The following is a 17,741-nucleotide window of genomic DNA, read 5'->3' on the forward strand; positions in this document are numbered from 1 at the left end:
ATTAGTGCACCAGGGATTAACAGCAGCATCATTCACTAGGATCCCTCTCTCACATCTGTGCTCACAGTGTCCCTGGGTACTTGGATGTCTCCCTCCAGACCCAGAGAGACAGTTTGTTGAATGGAGCCTCCAAACCAGATCCCCAGTGAAATCCTTTTTCCAGCTATCAAGGAATAAGCAGCAGAAAATGCCCCCAGCTATGCACAGCTAGGACCTCAATGAGACAGGCAGAATCTTCAGCTGGACTGCCAGGAAGGGCAGCAGCCCTTTTGTCTGAGAACCTCTCCTCCTGGGGAAGAACCCTGCTCTCTGAGGCTCTAAACAATTTATGCACTCCCCAAACACCACCTGGGCAACCCTCTCCAGGGATTGGCTGGAGCTGTATGAATATTCAGGCTGCTTATTTGACTCTCCCACAAACTATATTTTGGAAATCTTCAGAAGACAGGGGGAGCAATCAAACACGCAGCCTGCAGAGCCCAGAGCACCCCAAAGCAATCACATACTACTCTGCTGATTACAGGAGAGCCACAGAATTAAACTTGCCTAATCAAATCTAGCAAGCTATCTAGAAGGGTGCTGGAACTGCTTCAACTCCGCTTTTGCCACTGGACTTCGCCAATATGCACAGGCAAAATCCAAGTACAAGAACAAGAATACCAGCACACGTCTACTCCTGTAGTGGTGTGCCCCTTTATCCAGATGCAGGTGCAAGTCCCTTTAACTCAATTCCCCACAATCCTCTGGGCTCCCAGCATCCCCTGAGTTCCAGGACACGCCCATGTAGAATAAATGCCAGCTCCGCCCAGCTTCCTGTGCTCAGAGAGATCCTGCCTGATGGAACAGCAGTGACTGGGCAAGTGAGCTGTCCCCAGGTGCTGGGTCATCATTCGATCGGTCTGGTGTGTGGGCCACCAGCAGTGAGCACAAGAGCACGCAGCATCTATCCAAGCCCCAGTCACTGGAGAGGACTCTGTTACAGTCCATGTGGAGAAGCTGTCCAAGCAGTCGGTTGGTCCTATCTACGGCCCCCAGAGCCTCCTGACCAAAGTCAGCATCAGCAGTGCCTGTGTGAAGTCTGTGCCAGCAAGAAATCCCCACAGCTCCCAGTCTGCTGAATGAACGATCAATCTCTGGGAACACGTGAGAAATCTTCAGATCTTTATCCTATCTGTAAACTGAACTCAGAACACTCTGCTGCCATCTAGTGGCCATTACTAGAACTGCAATAGAATTGTTTTCACATGTTTTAGGAATGTTTCTCCCTTCCTCATATTGCTGTTTTGTACTGCAAACCCCTGTTCACATGATCTCCTGTGTAATCTACGTTCCACATTGTTAAGTAAAGTAGAAATTGCACATCACCACTGGTCTGATCATTTGGCTGATACCGTTACATAACACTCCTATACCATCGCATCTTGCTTCATAAGAAGTAACCAGCTTATACACGTCTGCCTCAGTTGGCCTTAGCCATATATTTTCTCATATCCTCCTGAGGCCAGATAATATTAAAGCGGTATTGGAGTGTGATGGCATTCTTATTTATAAAAATTGCAAAACTCTTTTACGGCAAGTCTTTTGGAGAACATGTCCCTACATGTATACTCTATATCCTGTATGTGTGTTTAAAATAGATTTATGACTTTCATTTCAGACTACTCTCTTTTAAAAGATGTGAACTCTTTTGATCTGGCATTGAAAAAATACACTTATTTGGAGAATATGAGATGGAACCCACAGGTCAGTAGTCAATACATTTTGGTTTATTTAAATTGGAGTCTGTAAATCTGTATGTGTGCTCACTGGAGCTAGTAGGAGCACAATGGTAACATCTGAGAAGATCCTCTGCTCAAATATTGAACTTGAAGGGTGAGGTCATACAATCGACAATGTGTATTATGGCTGCGACTCTTTTTGATAGTCAGATGGTCTAATGCATGGGTGTCAAACTGGTGGCCCTCCAGCTCTTGCAGAACTACAAGTCCGATCATGCCTCTGCCTGTGGGAGTCATGCTTGTAACCGTCAGCCTTGAAATGCCTCATTGGACTTTTAGTTCCGCAACAGCTGGAGGGCCTTCAGTTTGACACCTGTGATCTAATGCTTGGTAAATTATGTTTTAACTCTTGGGTAATGCTTTATAATCCATTACCGTACTCCTTAGTTGACACCACTACTGCACTAGCTTCTTGTTGGAGATCACCTTTCCCAAGGTGTGCAGCATTTCTTAGCCTGTGCCAAAGAGCTTATACCGGTCTCCACCAATTCAGCAGACACGTCACCTTTCCTTGATGCAGGATTCATTCCTGGATGCAGGAAAGGCACTTCTCCATAACTCCATGCTTGTTCTCCTCCCAGGTCCCCTTATACACCTGTAGTGGTGTGCCCCTTTATCCAGATTCAGGTGCAAGTCCCTTTAACTCAATTCCCCACAATCCTCTGGGCTCCCAGCATCCCCTGAGTTCCAGGACACGCCCATGGAGAATAAATGCCAGCTCCGCCCAGCTTCCTGTGCTCAGAGAGATCCTGCCTGATGGGACAGCAGTGACTGGGCAAGTGTGCTGTCCCCAGGTGCTGGGTCATCATCTGATCAGTCTGGTGTGTGGGCCACCAGCAGTGAGCACAAGAGGACGCAGCATCTATCCAAGCCCCAGTCAGTCACTGGAGAGGACTCTTGTTACAGTCCATGTAGAGAAGCTGTCCAAGCAGTGGGTTGGTCCTATCTACGGCCCCCAGAGCCTCCTGACTGAAGTCAGCATCAGCAGTGCCAGTGTGAAGTCTGTGCCAGGAGGAAATCCCCTCAGCTCACAGTCTGCTGAATGAACGATTAATCTCTTGGAACACGTGAGAATCTTCAGATCTTTATCCTATCAGTAAACTGAACTCAGAGCACTCTGCTGTCATCTAGTGGCCATTAGTAGAACTGCAATAGAATTGTTTTCATATGTTTTATGCCTGTTTCTCCCTTCCTCATATTGCTGTTTTGTACAGAAAACCCCTGTCCACATTATCTCCTGTGTACTCTATGTTCTACATTGTTAAGTAAAGTGGAAATTGCACATCACCACTGGTCTGATCATTTGGCTGATACCGTTACATAACACCTCTCCGTCTGTGACTCCAGGCTAGAATCCTAGGTACTCTGTGCCACGACATCGGTCTCAGGATTAGAAAGGAAGGTTAGTACCGGGTGGAACAGAAACTGGGGCACCCACAGGCAGTTGGGGCATGGGAGTAATTCCCCCGGGAAAACTGGAAGAGCCCATTACTTCCTGGTTTGAACGTCCTACCTTGTCTGGCCATGGGCTGGAGTCTGTGGTGTCTGTGCCTTCTGGGAGTGGTCGCATCAGAGGTTCTCCTAGTAACACTTGGGTGTAGGACCCCCAATGTGTGAACCTGGCACATGATCACAGCTCCAAACACTTTTTCTGCACTGCGCCTTTCAGAGCTGGGCCTTTTGGCTAAAGTCCGGGGCAATTTTTGTTACCAGGCCTCAGGGTCCAGCCAGTGCACCATGCAAGGCCACTTATTTATTTTAATTTATTTTCTCCCCTATATTTTGTCACTTTCACTTATGTGTGTGTTTTCTTTTCACTAAGATTGAGGGTGTGAGTCCTCGGGCTTGCCCTGAAGTATAGGGGGAGGATGTGTGGCCCTCAGACTCCTTCCTTCTCTGCCCCTGGGGAGGGGGGGCTCTCTTCTGGAGAGCCCCTCGACCAAGTATTCAATGGTCAACTACAGCTGACCTAGAAGAAAAGGGTCTGCCAGGCCTTGTGTCTAGCCAGACCATTGGATACCCTTTGCCCCTGTTAGGAACCCTGCACTACGGGGTGGACAAAGCACATCCTTAAGTGCACTTTTTTGTTTTCACTTACAGGTTTTTACGTTTCAGGATTTGCACCACTGCAGATTAAAAAAAAAAAGAAAGAAAACAGTCTTAGTATGTGGGGGGGTCAGTCGCCAGTAAAGGGGCCAAGCACACCACCCCTTCACTACCAGAATATCCATCACCCCTGCCATGTCACCTATTTCCTGGCTGGCTGGCTGATTTAGCAAGTGACAAAAACACAGTAGTCCTTATCAACAGCCATATAATCTCCTTAGGACCGCTTCCTTACCGCTTCTCTCCTCCTTAGACCCATGTACTGTATCTTCTCTAACTCCTCCTGTTGTAAGCCCTGTTCTTTTGATCCCCTTTCCTCAAGTGCGTACATATTTTCAGGGTGGCTTTTCCAGTGCTGGCATCTGGCATCAATGTGAGTCACCAGAGTATCATAGGATGACAGCTTGGAGCGGCGCTCACAGTTCACTTGTTCATAAAACCATTAATGTTATCACTATATCAAAAATGAATACATTTATACAATGGACACCGAGGGAGTGCCAGTTGCTCCAACATATAATAAATATTTAATTTGTAAGGATGGTATTAGTATTTTTCAAAATTTTTTTTAATGTAGGCTTTTTGTCCACTCAGGAGGAATTCGTCAACAGATCCAAAAGAAGTTTGGATTTATCTCGCACATCTTGTCTCCTCCATTTGAAGGCTGATTACTACTTTTTTAGGAGTTTTAGAAACTTACAGGCAGCAATTTCTCAGGTATGCTTTTGATTGTACCGATTATTTCCATCACGCACAATGAATCTTGATACGCATTGTCATGCATTTGCCAAACTGGTATGTGGTCTCAAAATCTTCCCTGACCACTGGTTTATTTTGTATTTTGGGCACTGGGGCAGTTTCCTCTGACACCACAACCATGATCACTAGCGAGAGGTTGTCAGGTAGACATAGAGTTGTCAACCTCCCCCTCAAGTTTAGGCAAAATAATGACATCATTATTTTCAGGTTGATTTTCATGGATTGTCTCGAAACAGTTTGAAAACAGTGTTACTGTGTAGCAATTCTCAACCACACCCACAGCCCAGTATTACTGTGTAGCAATTCTCAACCACACCCATGACATGCATTTTAGTTACACTAGTGCCTCGTTTCCACTGAGCGGATCGGTTCGGGTCGGTTCGGTACGGTAATTTGAGTGTCTCCATTATGAAAGTGGCCCATACAACCGAACGAAACTGCACCATTCCTGGTCCTGCTGATGTAGGGCCATAGGAAATGGTACGGTACGGTTAGGGCGGAGCTACTGGCATCACACGATAGATTCCACTGATTGGCGGACAGGAAAACTTCAATGCTCACGTCAAATGAAAGAGAAAAACAAACACCTCATTTGGTGTAAACCCCGCATGGCCCCTGGTGGCCCGACTTGCAGTGGAAACGCTCACCTGAATAGACCCTTCCAAACTGTACCGACCCGAACCGTTCCGCTCAGTGGAAACGAGGCATTGGTGTCTCCACTAACAGCACCCCAGTGGGATAGTCTTTGGCATTACCATACATAAAAGGTACTCCTTTTTGGCCTGAGCCAAGCATGGCAGGGTCCATTAGACTGGCATGTACCAATATAACTGGGCTTCTGGATACTAGTAATGCCTACATTGGGTGTTCATCTGTTGAAATAGGAGATATCTGCCTTCCAGTCATAATTCCTAGCTGAGCTGCCAAAACAGGCTTTGGGAATAGGGACATAAATCTTCCCAGGTCACATTTTATAGGCTCATGAAAATTGGGGCAATCAGCAGCCCACATAATATGCTGTTTCTCTACATCAACCCAAGGTTGATGTTTTCCTGTTTCCAGGGGTTACCAGCATGGTGGGCAGATCCTGGAGACAGTCCTCAGTAACAGTATGTTGCTCCACAAGGGACACTAGCTCATCCACACTTTTAGGTCTTGTAGGCCTAATTCAACATTGTATCCTAACTGGCATGGCTCTGATGCAATAGTTGCAGATGCATACTCCACATTCTGAGCAGAGTTAAGCATCTCCAGTTGCAACAACCTCACAGGTTTTCTAGAGTCAATTTCCTGTCACAGTTAGGGGTCAGGCTCGGAGACCAGTAGCTAAAGCAGTAGAGAGGCTCCCACCAACCAGCTAGATAAGTAACCAGGCAGGTTACACTGGCAGATGACACTGGCTCACCTGAGGTGTGGAGTCTAAGTACTAACTGGTATTCACCAGAGCTCCTGATGGTGGAGATGGGTTTTGCTGCATGCCAGTACCAGGTGGCAGGATATTACCAGCAGGAGGTGAGAAAGCCGGGGTCCAGTAGAAGATATACCGGGTTTCCTCAAGCAGAAGCATAACCAGTAAACAAGCCAAAGGTCAGTAAGTGGTTGCAGGATGGGATCAAATGGAAGCGCATGCGAGGAACAAGGTCAAGGTCGGTAATAAGTGGTTGTAGGTTGGGATCAAGCAGAAGCCTAATCGACGAACAAGCTAAAGGTCGGTAACAAGTGGTTGCAGAATTGGATCAAGCAGAAGCGTAGTTGAGGCACAAGCCAAAGGTTGGTAACAAAAGGTGAAAGATGAGGACAGCTGCAGGTACGCAAATGAGCAAAAAATCAGCTAGAGAGAGCACAATAATTTTTCGAATAGGAAGTGAAAAAGCATGGCTGGAATAGGAAGTTCATGGAAGAAGCAAGGAGTTCAAGGTTCACCAAGAACAAGGTACAAGACAAGATTATCCAAGGTTTAGTCAGGAAGCTGTCCAGCATCTCAGGTGGCTCAGCAAAGAAAGCTACTACTGGACACAGCAGAGGTTATGGGTTCAGATCCTGGTCCTGACACACATGCTGCGATTGGATAGCTATGGTAACCTTGAGCCTGACTTGGCTTTCTTCTTTGAATGTTTGATACTCCTTGGCATCCCGAGGTTGCAAAAAAAAGTTGGCCTTTTGAAGCCCCCTGCTAAAAAGGGTGCTAGCACATCAGTCCAAGGTTCCTCATGTAGCCTCTTACATTCAGTTACTCTCTTAAACATGCCAATCTCGGCTTCAACATTGTCCTTCAGAGACAGTTTCCATAAAACACTCTGCACCACCTGTCATAGTATATACATTAGCCCTTGTGCCACCATCTGTCTCTCTACCAGGGTTTATATAGACAAGTTCACCTACTGTTGATCATCTAGGAAGGTCTGGTGGCTTTCATTCAGCTGTTGCATCTGTTGGGTGGGTAAGTGGTTTGCCTCTTGCTGTAGCTGACTACTGACTATTGTGTTGTTGGACAACACTGCACTGTTGCTGGCTAGCATTTGGCAATATAAGGCTGCCCGCATCCTCCACCAAGTTCTAATAGTAGTTTTAACAGGGTGTCCTCATAATGGGTTCACCAAAACAAGGATTATTTATTTATCTAAAATGTATTTTCTTTCTTTCAGATTGCTGGATATTTGATGGCTGTAAATGCAATATTTGAACAAGTGAACTTTAATGGCATTAAGTATATTAACTTTAAAGTAAAAGTGTTAAATGTAAGTATGACCTTGTGTCTACCTGTTCATTTTCTAAGTCTGCAATTTATAATTTTTGGATTCTCAGGAAACAAATCAAAACATCAGACAGAGGCTATAATGAGGGAGGGAGAGGGATGCATGTGTGTATTTATTTCTACTTGAGCTACTGAGCTCTGTACGCTCTATTAACTGAGAGCTCCATCTACTGGCAAGGCAGGGGAAAGATAATAATTGTATGCAATATTTTAAATTTACAACATTTTTTTTTATTATTAACGCTGAATATAATAAATAAAAAATATAAAATATCCCTAGACTCTAAAAAGGTCAAGACTAGAGAGTATGCATTACCAGCAGATTGGCACATTAGGACAGGAATGGAGTAGTTATTTTAGTTACAGTATTTTACCCACTGACAATAAGGCATTTCTCCTTCTTCTACGCTCTACAGATAATGCAAGAGGAGCAGCCGGACAGCCCTCTCAGTTCTCCTTATATCGGGATAGAAAAGCTGCTGATGCTTCATTCCGAAAAAAACTGGAACCACGTCTGCCTTTCCTACCTGCTGACAAACCGCGACTACAGTGGCACGCTGGGGCTGGCCTGGGTTGGGAAATCAGGTAAAAAAAAAAACAGTGGCAAAACCTAATGTTGTTGGGATATTTTCTCTCCAGGTCAAACGCTATTCCTTCATAAAATATTTGAGTGGCTTGGGAACGTACCACATTATGATGCCTAGAAGGAGTGGCCTGGGAACATACCACATTATGGGCACTAGATGGAGTGGCTCGGGAGGATACCACATTATGGCCACTAGATAGAGGGGCTCGGGAACATACAACAATATGGCCACTAGATGGCATGGCTGGGGAATATACAACGTTATGGCCACTAGATAGAGGGGCTTGGGAACATACCACATTATGACCACTAGATGGAGTGGCTCAGGAACGTACCACATTATGGCCACTAGATGGCGTGGCCTGGGAACATACCACATTATGGCCACTAGATGGCATGGCTGGGGAATATACAACATTATGGCCACTAGATAGAGGGGCTTGGGAACATACCACATTATGACCACTAGATGGAGTGGCTCAGGAACGTACCACATTATGGCCACTAGATGGCGTGGCCTGGGAACATACCACATTATGGCCACTAGATGGAGGGGCTCCGGAACATACCACATTATGGCCAATAGATGGAGTGGCTTGGGAACATACCACATTGTGCCCACTAGATAGAGTGGCTCAGGAACATACCACATTATGGCCACTAGATGGAGTTGCCGATCATAGTAAATACGTTTATCAGCTCCATCTAGTGGCCATATTGTGGTATTTGCGGATCCGTTCTATTCTGTACGAATAAAATAACATTCACCCTGGAGAGAAAATAGTCTGGTAACATTCAATTCTGCATATCTTCACACAAACCGAATGCCCAAGCAGTTTTGCAGGCTAATTAGCTCTGAGATTTCTTTTTTTTATAATTACACCCAAAAAAAAATCTAAAAAGAACCAGAATTGAAACATTATTGCCATTTTTACATTATCTTTTTGCAGGAAATTTAGGAGGAATTTGCTCTAAGTATGCTAAAATGCAAAACAACACAGAAAAGGCATCTCTGAATACAGGAGTGGTGACAATACAGAAGTATGGGCAGTACTTACCGCAGAGGGTCATCCATATCACCCTGGCGCATGAACTGGGGCACAGCATGGGTGCTCCTGTAAGTATTATCTGAAAATGGAAATTTACTGCACACTGACAGTTTGCTCTCTCCACCTATCAGCATGCTCTTTGCACTGCAGTACACCTGACTCAATCACTGTGATACTTCTCATTCTCCCAGTCTTAATTCTGCTGTATAGGGACAGTAAGAGACTGGGACCAAGTCCGGTACTTACACTGCCTGCATTTAAACAATAATACTAGGATGTATGAATGCTTACTACCGGATTTTATATTTGGCTGTGGTTAAACTTTAATCCATAGGGGCAGATGATCAATTCCATAAGGGGCCATCCAACCTGGCAGTGATGTTTTAGTTATAAGTGGTGCCTGGTAGGGCCCCTTACTGCATATGTCTTCAAAGTTCCCAGAGACCCAGGAACTCAGCACAGGGATGGTGGGAACCCCTCATAATGTGCCCAGCAGGTGTACAGACCTGGGAACTCAGCACAGAGATGGTGGGAACCCCTCATAATGTGCCCAGCAGGTGTACAGACCTGGGAACCCAGCTCAGGGATGGTGGGACCCCCCCATAATGGGCCCACAGGTGTACAGACCTGGGAACCCAGCTCAGGGATGGTGGGAACCCCTCATAATGTGCCCAGCAGGTGTACAGACCTGGGAACCCAGCTCAGGGATGGTGGGACCCCCCCATAATGGGCCCGCAGGTGTACAGACCTGGAAACCCAACACAGGGATGATGGGAATTGATCATAATGGGCACAGCAGGTGTACAGACCCAGGAACTCAGCACAGGGATGGGGGAACCCCTCATAATGAGCACAGCAGCTGTAAAGACCCGGGAACTCAGCACAGGGATGGTGTGAACTCCTCATAATGGGCACAGCAGGTGTACAGACCTGGGAACTCAGCACAGGGATGGTGGGAAACTGCCATTCCACTCCCTGACAGCGAGGTGTGAGGTTGCTGGTTCCTTAGCTCGTGGGCTTCCAGAAGCCAGGGGCTAGAGTTGCTTCTCTGCCCCAGGAAGGATGCTGGATCCTGGGGAGGACCCTGGCGGGGGCCCCCTGGATAGGCCTGAGACTATGGAAGACATGGAGCTCGGCCGAAGGAGGGGTGAATCCCTGCCTACCTTTAGACGGAGGACTGTTGAAAAGCTGAGGCGGATTGAGAAAGAGGAGGAGAAATTGGCAACTTTGAAAGTAGAATTTAAAAAGAAAAAGTTGTATTGTGCCAAACTGTACAGTAAGAAGAGACCGGCTCTGAGGCCTGAATTGAAGGACTTGGAGCAAGCTTTGAGGAAGCAGAAAGAGTTGGTGAGCTCTCTGAAGGAAAGCTGTGAAGCACTTCAGGAGAAATACAGGAATGAGGAACGTTTCAGCCGTATGAGGAGAGGAGCCGTTTCCAGCATGGAGAGTGACCCAGTCAGTGAGGAGATTCAGGTACCGACAGAGTCAGCAGAGAGTGAGAAAGTGGGCCCGGAGGATGAGCCCAGCACTTCAACACCTCAAACATCTGCTGAGCCCCCAATGGCGGAGGCCTCTGTCTCCCTCCCTCTGCAGCAGCAATGTGGAACATCTGAGCAGGAGGTTGAGGGGGGTACTGGCATGTTGGAGTTCGTCGCTGAGCTGGAATCCCCTCTGGATGGAAGAAAGTTCCATTTTTCTGCAGATTCCCCAGATGAGGAGATGGATACCGTTCCTCGCCCTATGAGAGAGAGACCTGTGGAGAGAGGAAAATTCACCATTAAGCCTGCAACAACCAGGAGGGAGTTTGATCCCGCCATTAACCATGACACTGCAGAGGTAACACAGAAAGCAGGTACAGTGTGTGTGCAAGGTGGTGATGTGAACTTTAATGACAATGTGCTTGCTGAGGGTTGTAGTGCTATGGGCTGTCAGCCCACACCCATAGACAATGTGCAGCATGCAGTGCAACCTGATACACCTGCTGAAAAAATTCCACTTTTAAATGCAAGTGGTGAGAAAATTGGAAAAAACTGTGTGTTTCTGGTTGAAGAGTCTGCAGAGAGGAGCACCATGGACATTGCAGAGGCTTTGCCTGGACCAAATACAGTGGCTGTTCCTGAGCATGGTGGAGGAGATGCTGGGAGCAGTAGTACTATAACTTTTTTGGAGTCTGCAGTAGACAAGGCTGTGATTGAACCCAGGAAAGCAGCTGAGTGCTCAGAGAAGGGGGAGGGGGTGGGTCTTGTCTCTGCTGCTCCAAAGACTGCAAGGGTTGATTCAGGCTCCTTGTCATCAGGTGTGGTTGTGTCTAAAGACAATCCTGTAATTGCTGATGTTTCTGGGAGGAAAACCTATGCTGGTGCTGCTGAAGGGTTTGGGAGGGGGGTGCAAGCAGGGAAGGAGCATGGAAATGTTTCATCTTCCTCATTATTTAAAAGGAGGAATGTGGTACAGCTCAGATGGGAAGGCGAAGGTATTCCGCCATATAGGAGAGCTGTGGTTGATAAGATTCTGCAGATGGGCTTTAAACCTGCAGATATCTTTGCCCTGATCAGTCCGACCGGCTCCTATGAGTATGATTTGTCCTTTGTCCGTCCGGAGTCTTTGGACATATTTTGGGAGAAATATGAACATGTGTGTAGAAGCCTGCCGGACTGGAAAGGGCTCATCCCCAAAGTTGTGTCACGTCAGCCACTTATTAAAATGGTGACGATTCTTGTGCGCAATGAGTCCATACCGCAAGGGGATTTATCTGTATGGCTGAGGAGATATGGAGACATCCTGAACCCCTTACACAAAATTATGGATGATCGAGGAATATGGACGGGGGGATGGTCTGTGCAGCTAAAACTAAGAGTCATGGATAATGTCATCCAGCATCTGCCATCCTCAGCTTTCCTGGGGAGGGACAGACTGACCATATTCTATCCAGGCCAGCCAAAGCTGTGCAATAAGTGTGGGGATAAAGGGCACTTTGCATCCTCCTGTCCAGTAATGAAATGCTCTCTGTGTCAGGATTTAGGGCATTTGGCAAAAGATTGCAATATTATAAGGTGCAACTTGTGCAATGCGGTTGGGCATCCTTATAGCCAGTGTCCTGAGGCAGTACACAACCAGCCTGAGCTCATGAGAGAGTTTTTCCGTCTGGACATGGAGGATGCTCAGAGCTCAGCAGCTAGGGTGCCTGCGATTCCCTCCGAGTCTGTACCAATACCCAGTGTGCCTGTGTCTTCCCAGTCTGTAGTGCCCCAGTCTGTGCCAATGCCCAGTGTGTCAGTGTCTTCTCAGTCTGTGGTGCCCCAGTCTGTGCCGATTCCCAGTGTGTCAGTGTCTTCCCAGTCTGTGGTGCCCCAGTCTGTGCCAATGCCCAGTGTGTCAGTGTCTTCCCAGTCTGTATGTAAGGTATCGGTTACTAAGAATGTGTCCAATCTTTCTGTGTCTATGTCTTCCAAAATTGCAGAGGCGGCAAGAGGTGCTGAGGCAGGGGCATCAAGTGCAGTGCCAGTCCCCTCCCCTAGACATTGCAGGGCTTCTATTAGGGACCATGGGGTGCAGAGGAGTGGGGAGAATGGTGAAGAGGCTGGCCTGGTGGCAGATAAGGTAAGGGAGAGTGGGGGTGAAGGGGAGGGTGAGAGTGGGGAAACTGTTATTTCCAATTTGTCCAAGGGGGATGTGGAATGGTTGGAGGAGAAAAGAAAGAAGGGCAAAAGAAGGAAAAAAAAAGTGTTCAGCTACTCACAGTCCTGAAGTTTTGCCTTTGACAAATAAGTTTGGGGTCCTGTCAGATGAGGACGATGAATGGGACTTGTTGAGTACAGAATCTTCCATGGATGATGAGTCGCAGGGTGCAGTGAAGCGCACTGGTTCTCCAGGGGGAGAGAGTAGTCAGGCTAAGAAACGGCTGCCTCAATTATCTGTTAAAAGTGGCACCCAATAATGTTATCAGCTGAAAATCAGTCCTAAAATATAATTTTTGATTAAAGGCTCCATGCATGGTGAAGTTTCTTAGTCCGGCTCTCTCGTAGGGTTTATGCTGTGTGCAATTTGGTTTATTTATTATGTTCTTGTTTTGTATAGTTATATTCAATTATTTTGTAAATATGTTATTTATAATTTATTTATTATGGTTTTATTGTATATAAGTTGATTGTTTGTAAGAATTTCCAATAAACAAAATTAACCCTCATAATGGGCACAGCAGGTGTACAGACCTGGGAACACAGCACAGGGATGGTGGGAACCCCTCATAATGGGCACAGCAGGTGTACAAACCTGGGAACACAACACAGGGATGGTGGGAACCCCTCATAATGGGCACAGCAGGTGTACAGACCTGGGGACACAGCACAGGGATGGTGTGAACTCCTCATAATGGGCACAGCAGGTGTACAGCCCTTGGAACTCAGCACAGGGATGGCGTGAACCCCTCATAATGGGCACAGCAGGTGTAAAGACCTGGGAACTCAGTGCAGGGATGATAGGAACCCCTCATAATGAGAACAGCATTTGTACAAACCCGGGATTTGGCACAGGGATGGTGGGAACCCCTCATAATGGGAACAGCAGATGTACAGACCTCAGAAATCCCCAGCTCCATGGTTGGACACAATAATATAAAACTAATAGCATTTTGTTTTTATTTCAGCATGATGGAGATACAGAATGTGCAAAGCACGCTGTGAATAGTCCGTATGGAAATTATTTGATGTTTCCACGCGCCGTGGACGGGAATCAGTACAACAATGACAAGTTCTCTCCTTGCTCCATTTATTATATTTCATCACTCCTGAAAATAAAGAAGGATCAATGCTTTGTTGGTAAGTCAGCAGCAAGTACTGTGTATAAATCTTCCAACACCATTACCACTACCAACAATACTGCCATACATGATGAATGTCCTGGTTTGGCCAGGACAGTCTGGGCATCTGATGATGTAATCCAGGGATTACATCATCAACCTTATTTAAATTACTCCACATACATGAATAGGCAGTCTTCACATGTTTAGAGGCAGGGGTTTGTATGGGACCAGCCATTATAGCGGGCTTGATGGGCATTCCCTGCATAAATCTGGGTCTGGGTGGAGCCAAACTAACAGTGGGTGTGATTTGTACCTATTTGGAAAGTGGTGAAATACAGACCGGTGGCTCATTTAGGGCCAACACTTGAGCCAGTGGCAGAACTACCATGTCTCAAACGTCACACTTGCGACTGGGCCCTGGCGCTCTGCCACCGGGGGTCAGGGAGGCCCTTTATGGTTTCTTGCCCCGGGGCTCTGAAAGTTCTAGTTATGCCTTTGACTTGAGCTGAGCGTCTTTAAGTGTTTTGAGTGCAGATGTCAGGCTTGAACTTTTTTTTTATTGTTAGCCAATGGAAAGCTAGTTACTAGGCAGGAAAACATGTTTGGTCTTTGGCGCAGGGGCATAACTACAGGGGTTGCAATTGCAACCCCAACCCCATGGTCCAGGGGGCCTGTGCGGCTCCCCTGTACACCTGGATAGGAGGGGTGGTGGGGGCAGCATGTAGAGAAATCACTGTCCTCCTTTATCCTCCTGTAGCTGCAGGAGGAAAATGGAGGAGATTGGTTCCTCTGTATGCTGCCCCCGCCACTCCTCCTATCCAGTTCACTTGTGTTCTGCTGTCTCTGGGCCCTTGTGTGCTCCCCTGGACCCCCCCACTGTGCTCCCTCCCCTCTCCTGCCGGCTGCTGCAGGGGATGTGTCACAATAGAGAACCAGGAAGGGGTCAGTAAATATGTAATTTACCAGCAACTTCCTTTTCTGAATGGACAGAGTCATAGTCAGTGACATTGTAAAAAAAATAAAAATAAATGATAAAAAATAATACAATTAAAAATAAAAAATAAATAAAAACTACTGACACCAGTGGGTGAACTTCCAGGATCGCAAAGGTCACACTTGCGACCGGGCCCTGGCATTGCACCACCGTGGGGAGGCCCCATGATGGCAGGAAGGGGGCCCACTGCAGAACTTGTGAAAGGGTGCTGCTGCGGGACCATAATAAAGGCCCCACAACGAGAGTAAAGGGCCCCAGGATCAGTGGGAAGAACCCCAGGCTTGAAAGGAAGGGCCCCAGCCAGGTTTCTTGCACCGGGGCCCTGAAGGTTCTAGTTACGCCTCTGATTTGGTGCATTTTTCAGACACTCCCATTGAAGTCTATTGTGGACAAAACGCGTGGTTCTGCCCCCAAAAAAGCTCATGTACTTTTTTCGAGACGTGCTCTAGTGTAAACAGGAACTATTGAATATAACGGAAATCCTAGTGTTAAACATTGAAGTGCATTTGATGAAGCTTCATAACGAGCTTCAAATCTGTCATGTGTGAACTGGGCGTAACAGTGTCCTACGATCCAGGACCATAATGTTCCTAAAAAAAGCCAAAATGAAACAATGGGGGTGCGTTTAGCTCAATGAAAACCTCTCTGACGGTCCCCTCCCGAAGAGGAAGGACCCTTCCCTGACCCCCTAGGGCAGTGGTCCTCAACCCTGGCCCTCAAGGCCCACTAACAGGCCAGGTTTGCAAGATAACTGATATACATCCCAGGTGATAACATTTGCTGCTCAGTGATTGCAGTATTCTAGTCTGCATCTCCCCAAGGTAATACTTAAAATCCGGCCTGTTAGTGGGCCCTGAGGACTGGAGTTGAGGACCACTGCCCTAGGGCATAAGACTCCTGATGGGGTAAGGTACACACAAGTCCTCCTAGCCAAAAGGCCCGGTGCACCCTTCTGATCCAACCAGTGAGTACTAGTACTACTTAGAGGGCTTTCCCGAGGAAAGAACCCTAAGGCAGGAGAGAAGGGAAACTATGGGCCACAATCCCCCCGAGGGTAGCCTACAAGACTAACACCCTAGAATCCTCGAATAAAAAATCACACATACTGTATATAAGTGCATGGAGAAAAGTAGAAAAAAGTTGGCAGTGCATGTGCAGTGTCTAGACCTTTGCCGCCTGATAGCAAAAATTGCCCCAGTATAGACCAAAGGGCCTAGCCCATGAGGAACTGTGAGGAAAAAGCAAGTTTTGTTGTGGCATGATGCCCATTTTCACAGTGGCGTCACAAATCCATAGTAAAACTAAGAGCACCACTGGGGTGCCACTGCCAGGGGGCGCTTGACACCGCAGGCTCTCTGCTTCCACAACCCTTGGCCAGACAAGGCCTGAAGCAGGAGGCACTGGGCCCCTCAGAACCCCGTCACACCAGAGAAATACCAGTGGGTGCTTAATTCGGATTCTTTTCAACAAGAAGGGCCCTCAGGACACCCATCATACCAGCATGGATACTATACAGCCAGCCATCCTAGTCAAAAGGCAAGAATTATGACATAGCGTCCCTAGTGGACAATGATGAGAACCAGTACTACACTAAGAAATACATTTTAGCCGAAATGGCCTACACCAGGCAAAATTAAATTAGAACTCTCTGTACATTTATATACAGTGCCTTGCGAAAGTATTCGGCCCCCTTGAACTTTGCAGCCTTTTGCCACATTTCAGGCTTCAAACATAAAGATATAAAACTGTAATTTTTTGTGAAGAATCAACAACAAGTGGGACACAATCATGAAGTGGAACGAAATTTATTGGATATTTCAAACTTTGTTAACAAATAAAAAACTGAAAAATTGGGCGCGCAAAATTATTCAGCCCCTTTACTTTCAGTGCAGCAAACTCTCTCCAGAAGTTCAGTGAGGATCTCTGAATGATCCAATGTTGACCTAAATGACTAATGATGATAAATAGAATCCACCTGTGTGTAATCAAGTCTCCGTATAAATGCACCTGCACTGTGATAGTCTCAGAGGTCCGTTTAAAGCGCAGAGAGCATCATGAAGAACAAGGAACACACCAGGCAGGTCCGAGATACTGTTGTGGAGAAGTTTAAAGCCGGATTTGGATATAAAAAGATTTCCCAAGCTTTAAACATCCCAAGGAGCACTGTGCAAGCGATAATATTGAAATGGAAGGAGTATCAGACCACTGCAAATCTACGAAGACCTGGCCGTCCCTCTAAACTTTCAGCTCATACAAGGAGAAGACTGATCAGAGATGCAGCCAAGAGGCCCATGATCACTCTGGATGAACTGCAGAGATCTACAGCTGAGGTGGGAGACTCTGTCCATAGGACAACAATCAGTCGTATACTGTACAAATCTGCCCTTTATGGAAGAGTGGCAAGAAGAAAGCCATTTCTTAAAGATATCCATAAAAAGTGAAGTTTAAAGTTTTCCACAAGCCACCTGGGAGACACCAAACATGTGGAAGAAGGGGCTCTGGTCAGATGAAACCAAAATCAAACTTTTTGGCAACAATGCAAAACGTTATGTTTGGCGTAAAGGCAACACAGCTCATCACCCTGAACACACCATCCCCACTGTCAAACATGGTGGTGGCAGCATCATGGTTTGGGCCTGCTTTTCTTCAGCAGGGACAGGGAAGATGGTTAAAATTGATGGGAAGATGGATGGAGCCAAATACAGGACCATTCTGGAAGAAAACCTGATGGAGTCTGCAAAAGACCCGAGACTGGGACGGAGATTTGTCTTCCAACAAGACAATGATCCAAAACATAAAGCAAAATCTACAATGGAATGGTTCACAAATAAACATATCCAGGTCTTAGAATGGTCAAGTCAAAGTCCAGACCTGAATCCAATCGAGAATCTGTGGAAAGAACTGAAAACTGCT

The 17,741-nt window shown here is 46.7% G+C and overlaps 1 protein-coding gene across 1 annotated transcript in view; it reads left to right on the top strand.

Annotated features, from left to right (window-relative positions):
* ADAM10 (ADAM metallopeptidase domain 10) overlaps window positions 1–17,741 on the top strand; it is a 55,174-nt gene that overhangs the window by 13,044 nt on the left and 24,389 nt on the right. The window contains exons 5-10 of the mRNA XM_082271962.1: window positions 1,658–1,743; window positions 4,479–4,601; window positions 7,289–7,381; window positions 7,815–7,983; window positions 8,935–9,101; window positions 13,679–13,850. Coding sequence (XP_082128088.1) covers window positions 1,658–1,743; window positions 4,479–4,601; window positions 7,289–7,381; window positions 7,815–7,983; window positions 8,935–9,101; window positions 13,679–13,850 — 810 coding nt within the window. The remainder of the gene's footprint in view (window positions 1–1,657; window positions 1,744–4,478; window positions 4,602–7,288; window positions 7,382–7,814; window positions 7,984–8,934; window positions 9,102–13,678; window positions 13,851–17,741) is intronic.

Source organism: Pelophylax lessonae (genome assembly GCF_965119305.1).
Source record: "Pelophylax lessonae genome assembly, chromosome: 1".
NCBI classification, from domain to species: domain Eukaryota; kingdom Metazoa; phylum Chordata; class Amphibia; order Anura; family Ranidae; genus Pelophylax; species Pelophylax lessonae.